We start from the raw sequence: 14,842 nt of genomic DNA, 5'->3' as shown, positions 1-14,842 counted from the left end.
ACAGTTCTGAAAGAGAGAATCGAAGACCTGAAGACCCTTAAACTTGTCAGTTTGACAGGTGGCCAGAGGGCAGAAGTAGAGGAGGAGGAGGAGGGAGAGAGAGAGAGAGAGAGACCTGAGACGCAGAGAGTGCAAAAGAGTGTGATTGATAGAGAAAGATCAGGGTGAAATTGAGAGAGTGTGTGGGAGAGAGAGAGATAGATAGGAGAGAGAGAGAGAGAGAGAGAGAGAGAGAGAGAGAGTCCCTCACCACCACAACGGTCTTCCCAAGCTCGGAGTCCTCGCTGACCACAGCAGAGTAGACAGCCTGGCTGAAGAGAGGACTGTTGTCATTGACATCCGTCAGGTTGATGTTGACAGTGGCCATGTCACTAAGCGGTGGGGTGCCTCCGTCTGTGGCCTCCACCGTCAGGTAGAACTCATGGCAGGTCTCATAGTCCAGACCTTCAATCACAAAGATGTCACCTAAACAGCGAGGAAGAAAGGGAGCAAAAGAGAGCCAGGAGAGGAGAAAGAGTAAAAAAGGAGTGGGACAAAAGAAGACATGGTTACCGGTTTCTAGGTTTACTGTGCATGGAAAACATTAATAAAGTCAAATATCTTATTTTATCATAACATACCAGTTGAGGGGTCCACACGGAAGGCCCCACGCTCGTTGCCGCTGACGATGGCGTAGGCGATTTCATTGGAGCCCTCTCTCTCACGGCTGGTGGCGTGCACGCGCAGCACCTGGGCGCCTGCCGCCACGTCCTCGGCCAACGTGGCGGCGTACTCGCGCCGCTCGAATACGGGTGGGTCATCGTTGATGTCCAGCACGGACACGCTGACATCGCAGAGCGCCGAGAGGCGGCGTGGTGAGCCCAGGTCGGTGGCGCGCGCCCGCAGCGCGTAGACGGAGCGCAGCTCGCGGTCCAGCGGCTGCTCCAGCCGCAGCAGGCCGCTCCGCTCGTCCACGGAGAAGGTGCCGTCGGCCGAGTCGGCCAGGGAGAACGCCACCTCGGCGTTGGAGCCTGGGCGGAGAGGAAAGTGAAGGAGGAAGACGTGAGGAAAGAGCAACAACATCAGAGGAACAAAAAAATCAATTGTACAGTCCGTCCATAAATAAAACAAGCAGACAGGCAAGATGCACTATTTCAGTCCAAGACAGAGGGCAAGGAAACTGGTGTATAAAACAATGGACGAGTTCATAAATAAGTTAACTATGAGTTAACTATGGTGTGGACATATTTATAAATATGATACATAAACTGGGCCAAGGCATTTGATTCTCCTTGCTCATCATCAGCTGTGGCTGAGTTAGGGGACAGGGCCAGAGGGAGATGGAGGTATAGAGAGAGAGAGAGAGAGAGAGAGAGAGAGAGAGAAAGAGAGAGAGAGAGATATTTGCATTTATCAGCAAATCCTCCCTGCTCATTGCAGGTGAAAACCCACTAACTCTCTGGTCGACTAACCCCACCACCAATAACAACCCAGCCTTTAACACACACACACACACACACACAACAGGGACTACATTAAATACATACAGTGACTATATGCACACTGACACACACACACACACACACACACACACACACACACACACACACACACACACACACACACACAAACATCGGCAGAGAGTTTATCGGGCAAAATTGTCTCTGTGAAATTGCTTAATGATGGCTGAGTGGATTGTGCCAAGCCATTTAGCAATCTTCCCTCTCATCAGTAAACACATAATTTTGTGCTTGTCTCCTCCAGTTTTTTTTCAAACTGTGAGATAGCCAAGCACATAAGAGAGGTGAAGAGGGTGGAGAGAGAAATGTATTACAGTTACACGGCTACACTGAAGAGGACTTCAGTTTTCAGGGGGAAAGAGAGAAAGGGAGTGTGTGAAAGATCGAGCCGTGAGAAAGAGAATGGCATGTTCCCCCACACAGATCTCCTAATCAGAGCCCAAGGGCACTGGCTCTGTCCAGTCCACTGTCCCCTGCCTATGCTGGGCACTTTCATGGGTACTGCCTGTGATAAGCCTTGGCTGCCTGGATCATGCGGCAAATAGATAACATGCTACACCTGACATGGCCAGAGCATCACTCCAACAGACACCACAAAAAGAACACACAGACAAGGGTTAGCACGCGCGCACACACACAAACACACACACACACACACACACACACACACACACACACACACACAAGACTCTAAAGAACACAACGGCAAAAGACACAGGACACAGGACCCTGGTGACGCCAACAGCCTCACATTATCAAAGAACGACTACAGAGACGCACGCAGACAAACTGAATTCTTCAAATTCCGACGATAACAAAAACCAGCCAAATCCTATCTCTTCTGTCTTCTCTGTACTCTGTATAGGTCATAGTGATAACGGGCGCGGAACTCACACACACACACGCCGTCTGGTTGGAGTGGCAAGGGACTTTTAGAAACAGCTGCGAGAACCTGACCTTATTCGGCTCTCCTTGTCTCTGCTAGTTCAGGTGCAAGCACTATGAACCTCCATGGCAGTACCAGCAAACCGCCTGCTTTTGAAGCGTCCTCAGCTTCTGCCTGACTGACCTACTTCCACAATCTCATTGCGTCTGTCAAAACCCTGCCTCTGCTCCTGGAGCCAGATAAAAGCCCCGGGTTCCAAACTGCCAACAGGAGGGAAGCGCGAGGCACATCAAGGAGGCCAAATATCTTGCGCCTCATCCTGTGATGTTTCAGTGAGGTTAACGTGCACAGGCCAGCAAACACTGAGGAGTGTCTATGTGTGTGTGTGTGTGTGTGTGATTTTTCAAACCTGTCCTCAGTCACCCCTGCCGTGTGACATCCATTAGCCCACCATTTTATAATGATGATAACCGAATACTACTAAATACTTCTAGAAAGTATCATCTGGTGGGAGAGGGTTTCACAGTTTGGGTCAGAGGAAAAGATGGTCTCATAGCTCTGTTTGGAAAGCGGCATTGGCCTCTATTGACTGGGTGCCGTGTCTTAGAAGAGGAACTGCATTAGGGGGAAATAGAGCTGTTAATTTGCTAAGGGGATATGGGGTATGGGGGAGGGGCATTTGATCACTTCTGAGACCACTGGTCTCTGCTGCACTTCATGGGATGTGATCTGCATATGGTGTTGTATCTGATAGAAAGAGGAAGAGGCTACTATGTGAGTGTGTGTCTGTCTTTATGTGTGTGTGTGTGTGTGTGTGTGTGTGTGTGTGTGTGTGTGTGTGTATGTGTGTGTGTGTGTGTGTGTGTGTAGGACTAGAGTGTGTGTGCTAGTTTGAAGGCCCTGCAGGTCCTGCACAGTCAGCAGTCTCCCAGGCTGCAGCTTTAAAGAGTGTCTCTGCATCCGTCTGCTCTGATTATCAGACTAATGATCGCTCCACTCAGGGGTATCAGAGATCCAATGAACAGGCAAAAACTCTGTGTAAGCATAATCTGGGTTCAGCAACAGGCGCCGCACAACTCTCTGATGGCTCTAGTGTCACTGGGCTGAAGATAAATGCACACAAAATTTAACAAATTTCATCAAATTGTCAGTTCAGTTCACATAATCTTTTTTTTTCTTCCGTGTAAAACACACCTCCAAGGTGCTGAACTTGTAATGACACTCATTAAGGGTATAGTGTGAGCAAATGTGTGTGTGTGTGTGTGTGTGTGAAAGTTGGAGAATGGGAAAGAGAGTGTGAGTGAGTGTTCACTAAATCACAGGTGATGTGAAGGTCCCTGAGCACTTGCTTTCCTGATGAGGGTGAGTGGGTGAATGCTAAACAAAGAGAAGATTTCACCTGCGCTGCAGTGGGATCTGCACAACACCACCTTTTCGGGACATCATATGATCTGTGGCTTACGTCAACTGATACTCCTCTCACTAAGGCATGTGCATGACTGGATTTATTAGGGTCCTGTTAAAGTCTTCAGGTTTTTTATAAACTGGACTGCATGATTTAAGAGGAATTACAGGCGTGGATATTAGGGATGTTAATTGCCAGAGACCCCATGATTCAATATTGCAACAATGTGTAATTTCTGTTGCATTTTGCCATTCCACGGAATTACTTTGATTCTGAAACTATACAGACTAGAAGAGAACCTATATTTTCATCTATAACTTCAGTTTCCTAAACTAGAGAAGTTGTCGATTCAAAACTTTGTAGTTCTTACAGACCCCTTCCAGAGATCATAAGTTGTCAACTTCGAGTGTGAGTGTGTGTGTGTGTGCGTGGTTATGTTTGTGTCTGTGTGTGTGTGTGTGTGTGTGTGTGTGTGTGTGTGTGTGTGTGTGTGTGTGTGTGTGTGTGTGAGAGAGAGAGAGAGAGAGAGAGTACAGTGTGCATACCTGCGTCAGCATCAGTAGCCTGAAGACGTCCCACGATGGTGTGGATCTCAGTGTTCTCAAAGACTGTGATTGTGTAGGGGTTCGATGAGCATTGTGGAGCGTTGTCGTTCACATCTTCTACTGTAATCTCCACATCAGCCTCGCAGTACCGGCCCCCACCGTCCAGGGCCCGCACCTTCATCCGGTGAACGGCCTCTTCCTCTCGGTCTAGGGGCTGCAGCGTCTTCAGCTCACCTGCGTGGGACGAAGGGAACAGGGCGACAAAAAGAGAAAACAAATCAACACTTGGATTTACATCCCAGCAAACAAACATGAACAGCGTGGAGTTGTGTGTTTTGTTTGTGACTCTGCTTTGCAGTACAGGTTCTGCAGCAAATCTTCACCCACAGTCGACCCTGACAGAATCAGCAAGCACACAGGTTAAGATAGAGAGAAAAGAAAACAGACAAATAAAGAAGATAAATAATTCCATTTCTATGCAGCAAACACATTGATGGAATAGTGTGGACGAGAGCTTTTCTGCACCGATTCGAGTAGAGGCCTGACAGAAACTCTCTGACAAAAACACACAGCAGGGCTGTCAGAGGCAGCTGACCGCAAAACATCTTCCAGTGTGCTGCCTCCAAACACTATCAAAGGCAGAGCCAGGCTTCCAAACAGCTAGCGTGTACTCTTCAGAGGCAAAATAAGTAAATAATTCAGCAGAAGTTTGTGGGTGGAAATGAGTATGTGTGAGTGTGAGTATCTGTGTGTACTTTAAGTTAGTTGAGTCCACATACTGTATGTATGTGTGTGTCTGTGTACTTATGTACCTTTGTGTGTGTGTGTGCATGTGTGCATGTGTGTGTGTGTGTGTGTTTGTGAAAGAGAGATAGGGAGAGAGAGAGAGGGGGGAAGAGAAAGAGAGGGAAATAAAGAAAGTGAGAGAAAGAAAAAGAGAGAGAGAGACAGAGAGATACAGAAAGAGAGAAAGATGGAGAAAGAGAGAACAATAATTGTGATTGTGAGTGCGTGGGGAGGCACTGTAGGACCTGAGGGTCCACTGGATGAGTAAGATGGAACCGATGAGAGCCAGAGAGCTCCCACTGGGAAAAAAGCATCTGCCAGAACTCTTTGGGAGAAAAAAAAAAACAGTTCCAGAAAAATGAATCAGGCTCTTGGCATCGCTGACACACAATAGAGCACTTTCTCCTTTTCCCTCAAGAAAAAGATAAATAAATTAAAACAGCAAACAAAAAAAAAAAACACTCCAGATTCATTAAACTTGCACCACTGCAGTTGCTCTGATTTAAGCCAACTGTCTTTGGCTTTCCCCTTTCCCCCAAAGCACCACCCACTCACCCACCACTACAAAGCATACAGTTAAATGGCTTCTGTTTGGCGGCTGTCTTGTTGCTGCTGTCAGAACAGTTCCATTTACACTAATGGATGCCGTTTTTCAAGCTGTCTATTAGCATAAGATGAGCTATCGGGATATATGGACTGGGACTTCTTACCCCACGTGGGAATTTCTGCGTTGCTGGAGGAAGACGGACAGGATATGAGCTGTCAGCGTGAGAAAATTACAGATCCTAAACACTGAGGCCGACGCCCCTCACAGCTGGGAATCGACCCGAGACATATTAAATTAAATTAATGACAGGGCTTTGGACCAAATCATTCACTGAAACTACAGGCACAAAAGATGCACACCCACATGCGCACACACTTGCACACATGTATGCTAGAGCAGGGATTAGAATTCAATCAGATTTGATGTTTGATACAGGACTGCTGTATGGAATCACTGAGGATTATACTTCTGCCTTGTGCTCTGCTCTCAGAAGGTATTAGAGCCAAAACATAGCATATCTGAAAGGTAACATGGAAGGTATTTTCATATATTTTCATTTGAAAGTTGTGTTTCATTTGTGTGTGTGTGTGTGCGTGTGTGCATGTGTTTGTGCGTGCGTGTGTGTGTATGTGTGTGTGAGTGGGGTTGTAGATACAAGCATGAAAAATGTTTGCAGGGATTTTATTGTTCGTATCTGATCATGCATGTGTAAGGCTATGAGGACATTCATGGCTGCTTTTGTCCCTTGGTCATCAGTACAACAAAGTAGCTGTTAAAACATGAGACACAAAGACTGACATTGACTTCAGCCTTGGACAACACCGTGCTTTGAATACACATCACAAGGACTGAAGGCCACTGCGGACATTCGCTCCCCATGAGGAAGATGGCCGAATGCCCGACTCCATAATGTGACAATGACGGAGTGGAGTCTGAGAATAACCTCTGCTAGGCTGACCTCCCTACGGGGGCCTGGGGTCTAGCTTGGGCTCCTGAAGCTCAGCTTCACCAAACCACTCACAATGTAAGGTTAAGAGCTCAGTTCCTGAAGAAGCTGAGAAAATATCATTTCACCACAGGGCTGAGCACTTCAGATCAATGAGTTGCACTCCACCTCACTTACATACAGCATTGAATACAAGTGTCAAGTGAATATGTAAATGGAAATGCAAAATGCAATCAATGTCTACTATATAAAGTCTGCTAATTTTACACTGGTGAGACAACTTCATTTTAAAAAAAACTACTTTTCTATTCTAGTCAACTGCAAGACCAATAGGTAATACAAGGTTTTCCTTGTATAAATGCTAATCTGAGTTTCTGAGTAATCTGAGTGGTGCTCGATGACATGCATATCCTTCACTTTACCTGTGTCTGGGTCGATGGTGAAGTGCTGTGCCCCGCGTCCCACCAGTTCGTAAGAGATCTGGGCATTGGAGCGAATATCTGCATCGGTGGCAGAGACTTGCAGAATCAGCCTGCCTGGAGAAGCGTTCTCTGGAACAGACTCAGTGTAGAGCGACTACACAGCGAAGAAAGAGAGGGGGGGGGGTCAGAAGGAGACAAGGAGATGGAGATGAAGAAGGGAGAGAGAGGGGGAAAGGGAATGAAAGCAGAGAGGCAGATGGAATGGAAAGAGTGGCAGGGGGAGAGGCAGGGGGGGGGGGGGGGGGGCATTTAGAAAGTGAGTAGAGCAGTTACGGCAGGAGTGAATATAAAGAAAACAAAAATGAGGGCAATTCAGGTGAAGCGGGGGTAGAGACAAAAGAGAGTGGAATTACAGTCATTTCACTTCCACTGAAAGAGTACAGACATGACAATAATCAAAGTTCAAAAGGAACAGTCAAGTTGGAAAAAAAACAGTCACTTTTCACACAGCTACTTGTCTGTAATTTCCTTGTGCTTTCACAAATCCTCTATTTTAACAGAGTGGCTTCAAGTGCTCCATGAAATGGCATTTTTACAATTATTTTAGCACTTACTAGCCAGAGCTTGAGAACATCAGGGTTTGTATAAATGTATTTCATTGAGACACCGTCATAATGAAGTAATAATGTAATGCAATGTGACATAATAACCATCACCATATTTTATTTAGGACATTGTCACTACTGTTTTAAGGATGGGAGTAGGGGTTGTTCCAACATACCTTCTCACACACAGGACTATTGTCATTGGCATCCAACACCTTGACCTCTACCACAGCCTTGGCCACAAAGGTGCCGTCGGTGGCGGTGATGTTCAGCAGGTAATTGTCTCTCTCTTCACGGTCCAGGGCCTTCCTGACAGAGACCTTCCACTCATTCTGGATATGCTCGATGGCAAACTGTCCCAGGGGATCGCCCCCTGTAGTAACATAGTCAAGGGGAAGGACAGTCAGATTAAATGATCAAAAATGTACAGAAAAGAGATTACTGTATTTATGCACATAATTACTTGGACTAAGGGGAGAGGGTCATAGAACAGTTGAGACCACAAAACCATAAGATAAATGCTATACATCATAGTGATGAAGAATACACAATGGCGAAATACATACTATCAATACCCAGTACCACGTAGGCCATAAATAAATAGCAAAATATTGTTTAGTTAATTGAACATTTATTTGTATTGTATACATATGTGAATGTGTGTTGTAATACTGCGTGGCTCCTGAGGAACTGAAAAAAATAACGAACATTTGGTTCAGTTCTTGCTGCATGTGGCTGTAAGCCTACATCACCGCAAACTGTGAGAAGCCCTTTCCAATATTTGTCTAATAAACCTGGCAGACTTATCCACACAAGTTAATTAATACCAGGGGAAGTGCATTTCCCCTGTCAATTTCAAAAGTGCTACTGGGATAATTATCAAGCCTTTTTCTTTCTTCCTTTTCCCATTAATATAACCCAAATATTTTTATGGAATCTCTGCTGATTAGTAAGTTGAAAAACAGGCAAAATGTTTACTCATTTAAATTGAGGAAATATGGCTGCATACTGAATCGTGTCTGGAAGTATCTGGGACACTAATTTACCCAGATTCTTAGATTATACACTTAGTTCCCATTACAATTTGTAATAAGCATTCACACCTGTGATGAAGTAGTTGACTTGTTTGTTGATGTCCTCCGCATCAGCGTCAGTTGTGCTAAGGATGGCTATCACCCCACTCGGTGGCGGGTCATCTTCACTCACAGTGCCCTTGTAGATTTCAGCCGTGAAGCGGGGTGGGTTGTCGTTCACATCTGCCACCATCACCTCCACCTTTGTACTGGCCACTAGCTGTACTTTTTCTCCACGGTCAGTGGCTAGGATAGCCACAATGTACTTGCTCTTTTTCTCGCGGTCCAGCTCCTTTAGTGTCGTCACCCATCCCGTCTCGCTGTTGACAGCAAAAAGTTCGGCAATCTCAGCTGACTCTTGGGTGGAGTCCAGGCTGTACACTACCTGGCCATTGGTGCCAGAATCCAGATCTGTAGCTTTCACTTGGATGACAGAGGTTCCACTTGGGAGGTTCTCAACCACAACTGCTTCATAAGGGTTTGCCTCAAAAAGGGGCTGGTTGTCGTTAACATCCTTAACCTGAATGTTGATATCCACAGAGGATACAACCTCTCCTACTTCGTTCTCACTCTGAGCCTGCAGTGTAAGCTGATACCATTTGGTTGTTTCATGGTCCAAGCTCTTTTCCAACTTCAGGGACCCACTTTCTCTGTCAATTACAAAGATGTCATCTAGGTTACTCTCTACAGTGTTTCCCTTCACCAGGCTATAGATAACAGCCTGTTCACTCTCGGCCTGGATGACATCAATTTCTGAACCAATCGGGAGATCTTCATCAATGGCAAATCTGTAGTGAGGCTCAACGAATTTTGGTACAGACACCTCTGGAGCCAGAATTCGGATATAGACCGGGACAAGAGACTGTTTCGAAAGGTTTCCTGCATCCTTTGCCCTCACATAGAAGGTGTAGAGGTCATTCTCCAATCCAACGAGACTCTCTTTAGTCACAATGATTCCAGTGAGCGGATTGATCTCAAAGTTCTCTTGCACGCTCTCAGAATCAGCCTCTATAGCATAAGTGATGTCAGCATTGCTTCCTTCATCTGTATCCGATGCCATGATTTTAACCACTGAGGTTCCTCTGGGGACATCTGATGCAACATTCACCCTGTATTCTGAAGCCCTGAACTGAGGTGTGTTGTCATTGATGTCTGTAAGAATGACGTTAATAGTGCAGAAACCCACCTTTCCGCCACCGTCTTTGGCCATCAAAGAGATTGGGATGACTCTCTCAAGAGGATTCTCACGATCCAAGCTCTCCAAAGTAAAAATCTGACCTCTCTCGTTAACAGAGAACTTGTCTTTCGCAAAGTCATTCAAAATGTGATAGGTCAGCTGTCCATAGGTTCCTGAATCATCATCATTTGCCTCAACCTCTGCAACCAAGGTGCCTGCTGGGGTATTTTCCAGCAGTTCAACGACATAATCAACTTGAGGGAAAGTTGGGTTATGGAAGTTAGCCCCAACAGTTGTTACCTTAACAAGGGCCCAGTTCCTAAATACACCATCAGAAACAGATACATTGAGGTTGTAGAAAGGCTCCATGTGTGGTTTTCTGTGGTTAGAGATGATAATGGCACCAGTACTTTTGTCCATGGCAAAGTTCTGTGCTTCATTGCCGGAGAGAATGGAGAACTCCAACTTCCCAACATCTGAGCTGTCAGAATCAGACGCCTGCACTTGGGTGACAAAGTGTTCACGAGGTGCCAGTTCACTGACACTGGCCTCATATAATCTCTGTGAGAAAACTGGAGCATTGTCATTCAAGTCTGTGACATGGACTGTGACAACAACCTCACTGGAGAGAGCGGGAACCCCTCCATCGACAGCTCTTACAGTCAGCTTGTGCCGGGTCATTTCCTCATGGTCGAGGGCCCGAGCTGTCGAAATGGCACCAGTGTCGCGGTCAATAGTGAAGTAATCTGAGCTCTTTTCCTTTTCCTCTATTATCTGGTAGAAGATTACTTTATTGTTTCCAGTGTCTGCATCTGTGGCAGTGACCTGCAACACAGATGTTCCAATAACTGAGGCTTCAGAGAGACTTGTCTCATAGAACTTATCTTGGAACACCGGTGGGTTGTCATTGACATCTTCCAAAATAATATCGACAAACACAGTAGACTGTGCACCAGTCAGAGAGTCTGTTGCACTCACACTCAACTTGTAAGCCGGGTGTGTTTCAAAGTCCAATGGCTGAATCACCTGAATAACTCCAGTGTTAAAGTTAATGGCGAACTGACTGAGAGGGTCTCCTTCTGAGATGGTGTACGCAATACGAGGACCTTCTGACTCATTAGCTTGAACATGCACAACTGGAGTAAGCAACTGTATGTTCTCTGGAATTTCCAGACTGTAGAACGACTTCTCAAACAATGGGATAGCTTTGTTCACCACAGTAATCGGGACCTCTACAGAGGCAGAAAGGGATGGCTCACCCTCATCTCTTGCGACAACAGTTACTACAAATTCAGTGTTTAGGTATTCTTTCTCAAACTGTCTTTTCAGGGAAATTTTCCCGGTCTGGCTTATCTCGACATAGTCATTTTGTTCTTGCAGGTGATAAAAAATCTCAGCATTGTTACCAATGTCAGCATCTGCAGCTGTGACTTGTCGGATGACCTGACCAACTTGGGCATCTATCTGAACAAGGGCATGGTATGGTAGGTTGAGAAACACGGGTGGATTATCATTAGAATCCTCAATCCTTATTATCACCAGAACATGGGCAACATCTTCTAAGTCTTCCCTAGTCACTTCGACCACCACATCATAGGTATCCTGTTCTTCTCGATCAAATGGTATGCCTTTGGTTGATAGAGCTCCAGAGGTGCGGCCAATTTCAAACCTCTTGTCAGGGTTCAGAATGGTGAAGAAAAGCGGTTCATTGACCTGATTTCCAACAGCGGTGATGACAGCCAAAGTCTTCTTTTCTAAAGAATTTTCTTGAACTGTGACCTTGTATAAAGTCTGTTTGAGTTTTAGAGTGCTCTCTTTGTTGTCTTTAACATTGATCTTCACTGGAACTGTGCTAGCAAATCTGCCATCAGACACTCTTACCCTCAGCTCGTACCTGCTTCTCAGCTGTGTGACGTTCTGTATGGAGATAATGCCGGAAACCGGGTCCATTTTGAACTTGTCTCCAATATTGCCGTCTGAGATGGAATAGATAAGTCTGGCATTTGGTCCAGAGTCTGAGTCTGTGGCATTGACTGCAACCACCTTGACCCCCTTGTATGTCGGCACTAACACTGTGGTCTCATAATGGTCCTGGTTAAACTTTGGTGAGCAGTCGTTAACATCAATAACCTCAATGGTTACATTTGCAGCCTTCTCAGCAAAGAGTCGGGGCATTCCCAAGTCGTGCACCTGAACAGTAAAGCGGAAAGTATTTCTCTGCTCATAATCCAATTCAGTGGTGGTCCTGATTGCCCCTGTGCTAGAGTCTATGGCAAAGTAGTTATGGGCAAATGGTTCCACAATCTGATAAATTAAACGAGAGCTGGCATCCTGGTCTGCATCTAAGGCTCGAATAACTAATGGGGTATTGTTTCTGGTCAAAATGACGCTATTGACAGGTGCTGACTCACTAACTATCCCAATGAACTCCTCCTGGATGAATATCGGTGCATTGTCATTCTCATCCTTGAGATGGACAAGCAGTGTGGTGTTGCTCGCCTGTCCTGCCATATTGGTTCCCTGAATGGTGAGCTTGTAGGAAGGAGTGGTTTCATAATCCAGTGGCATTTGAGTTATCACTACTCCTGAGTTGGGGTTGATGTCAAAAGCTCCATTAATATTCCCATCTTTGATCTGGTAGAAGACAGATGACTGACTGCTAGCTGAAACGAGATGTACAAAGGTTCCAGGCTGGGCTAATTCACTAACTTCTGCAGAGTACTCCTGTTCCGTAAACCTTGGTGTGGCATTGTCAGAAATTGTCACAGTGATGTCAGCTGTTGATGTGGCACCCATGGGTGGTGTTCCCTTGTCAGATGCTTTCACCACCAGCTGGAATTGGCTTTGACTATTCCGATCAAGTTCCTTTGCCACAGTAACGGTTCCCAGGACAGGATCAATGGCAAATGAATTTGCAACATTTCCTGTAGATAAAACATACAAAAAAAAAATCAATCCTATTGACAAGTTGTACTTACTGAGCAATTCTCTCTAAATAAAAACAGTGTGTATCTGAGTCCAAATTAAATTAAATTATAAGGACATTACTGTAATCTTAAGGCCCCTATTAGCATAATTCTATTGCTCTCAAAGGCATGGTTCGCAAATTAACTTTAGCAAAGATTGTATGATAGTGCCAACACTGCATTTACACAAAAGTAATTAATACGGGTTCCTCCCTTCCAGCAGCTAGACAAATAAGCTGCCCACTCACGTTCTTTTTACACTGCATACACTGCAGTCCAGTCAAGGACATTTCAATTAGCTCCAGAGATCCAAAATATCTCTGAAATGTGCACACTCTGTGACATTTATGGCAGAGTCTCCCCTCCCCAAACACGACATGTTTATACACAATAACAATGCTGGGAAAATGAGAGGAGGCCTCCTACATCTCAGCTAACCATCTGCCTCTGTCTGTCTGTCTGTCCCTTTTCTCTGTCTGCGACACATTACAGTCATTATACTCTCACTCTGTCAAATATTCCATTCATGAATAGAGATCCAGTGGGCTGAAGACCCTTGGATGACACACATGCATTCAGATCCCACAGTTACTAACTACTAGCAGGCTAAACCCCCGGCCTTGATGCTCTGAGTGCTTATGAGTGGAACTTTTTATGAAGTCATGGTTGGCATGTGAGGAACGGAACACTGGGATGTGATGTGGCATCTGAGATGTTGCGTTTAGTCACCTGACTCGATGCTATACATGATCTCAGCGTTCTGTCCCTTGTCCTTATCCAGGGCTGTGATCTGGAGAACAGCCGAGCCGACAGTTGCAGACTCAAAGACACGGCCCGCGTATGGGATGCCGGAGAACCAAGGGGCGTTGTCGTTGGTGTCTTCCACATTGACAATGACTCGCACCATATTGCGCTTCACTGGGATGTCTTGATCTCTGACCTGATTAGTGTGAAGGGACATGATCGAGAGAAAAAGAAACAAAACAGAGGTGTTGGTTACACAAGCTCAAAGTTATCTAGTCCATTAATTCAAACCATAATGTAATCACATCACCAAGTATAGCATCAACAGCAGACCAACAATCAATCCGTCTTTTTAAGATGCACGTCAATAGTATGAACATTCTATATTGCTACTGGTATAGTTGCTATAGTTGACTAACAGTTGGACTGTCACATAAGGTACGAATAACACTTCAACCCACCATTACTGTGAGTGTGTGTGTCCGCATGGTCTCATGGTCCAGTCTCTCAGCAGTGTACAGCACTCCAGTTCCCGGGTCCAGTCTAAACTTGCGGAGGCTGAAGGGGTCGGTGCTGCTCAGGAGTGTGTAGGTCAGCTTGTTCTTCTCGTCCAGGTCGGTGGCGCTGATCTGCAGGACCTCTGTGTCTGGTGCTGTGTCCTCTGCTATGCTTACTTCATACTTGGGCTGAGAAAACTGAGGCCGATGGTTGTTGGTGTCAATCACTCGGATCAGCACCTATTGTGTAGAGAGAGGGAGAAAGGAGAAGGCGATGTGAGTATATGAAAAAACAGAGTGTCAGAAGGGAAGTGAGGAACAGAAGAATGGCAGTGTGTTTTAGAAGTACTGACAGAAATTTTTTTGAGAAAGAGAGTTTATCAGGGCTCTATCACACACACATTAGTGTTGTTTTGAATTAATCGATCTACATACTAGACCAGATGATACTTTAAATGCTGGGGTGCTTGTCACTTCCAACAAGCAATCTATGTTGGCTAACCTTCGCCAACCAAAATGAAATGTGGGTGGTTGTTAAGGAGGCTGTGATAGCTATGGAGTGACATTTACCTCAGTAAATACCAAGCGAAGTCAGACTGTGATGTGTTATTTAATTTACTGTTTCATTTTGAAACACCAGCTCTGAGTGAAATGTCAATGTGCTTGTTAAGTTGTTACAATCTATTAATCACAAGGCTGAAGTCTGATGAATTCAACACATTATGAACAGATGCACAGGGACAC

At 45.4% G+C, this 14,842-nt stretch overlaps 1 protein-coding gene across 11 annotated transcripts in view; it reads right to left on the bottom strand.

The window, feature by feature from the left end:
* The window catches only part of fat1a (FAT atypical cadherin 1a), a 74,621-nt gene that overhangs the window by 15,019 nt on the left and 44,760 nt on the right, over positions 1 to 14,842 (bottom strand). For all 11 annotated transcript variants that reach the window (XR_007195696.1, XR_007195698.1, XM_048263272.1 and 8 more), the window contains 8 exons: positions 14,063 to 14,338; positions 13,587 to 13,797; positions 8,745 to 12,815; positions 7,818 to 8,014; positions 7,037 to 7,190; positions 4,336 to 4,569; positions 621 to 1,010; positions 251 to 465 (listed from right to left, as the gene is read on the bottom strand). Coding sequence is in view for 9 of the 11 variants with exons in the window: in XM_048263272.1 (XP_048119229.1) it covers positions 251 to 465; positions 621 to 1,010; positions 4,336 to 4,569; positions 7,037 to 7,190; positions 7,818 to 8,014; positions 8,745 to 12,815; positions 13,587 to 13,797; positions 14,063 to 14,338 (5,748 nt within the window). In the remaining 2 variants the exon portion in view is untranslated. The remainder of the gene's footprint in view (positions 1 to 250; positions 466 to 620; positions 1,011 to 4,335; positions 4,570 to 7,036; positions 7,191 to 7,817; positions 8,015 to 8,744; positions 12,816 to 13,586; positions 13,798 to 14,062; positions 14,339 to 14,842) is intronic.

Source organism: Alosa alosa, chromosome 1, assembly GCF_017589495.1.
Source record: "Alosa alosa isolate M-15738 ecotype Scorff River chromosome 1, AALO_Geno_1.1, whole genome shotgun sequence".
Lineage (NCBI taxonomy): Eukaryota > Metazoa > Chordata > Actinopteri > Clupeiformes > Clupeidae > Alosa > Alosa alosa.
Note: the sequence above shows the minus strand (reverse complement) of the source record. Positions and strands in the feature narration are given on the sequence as shown.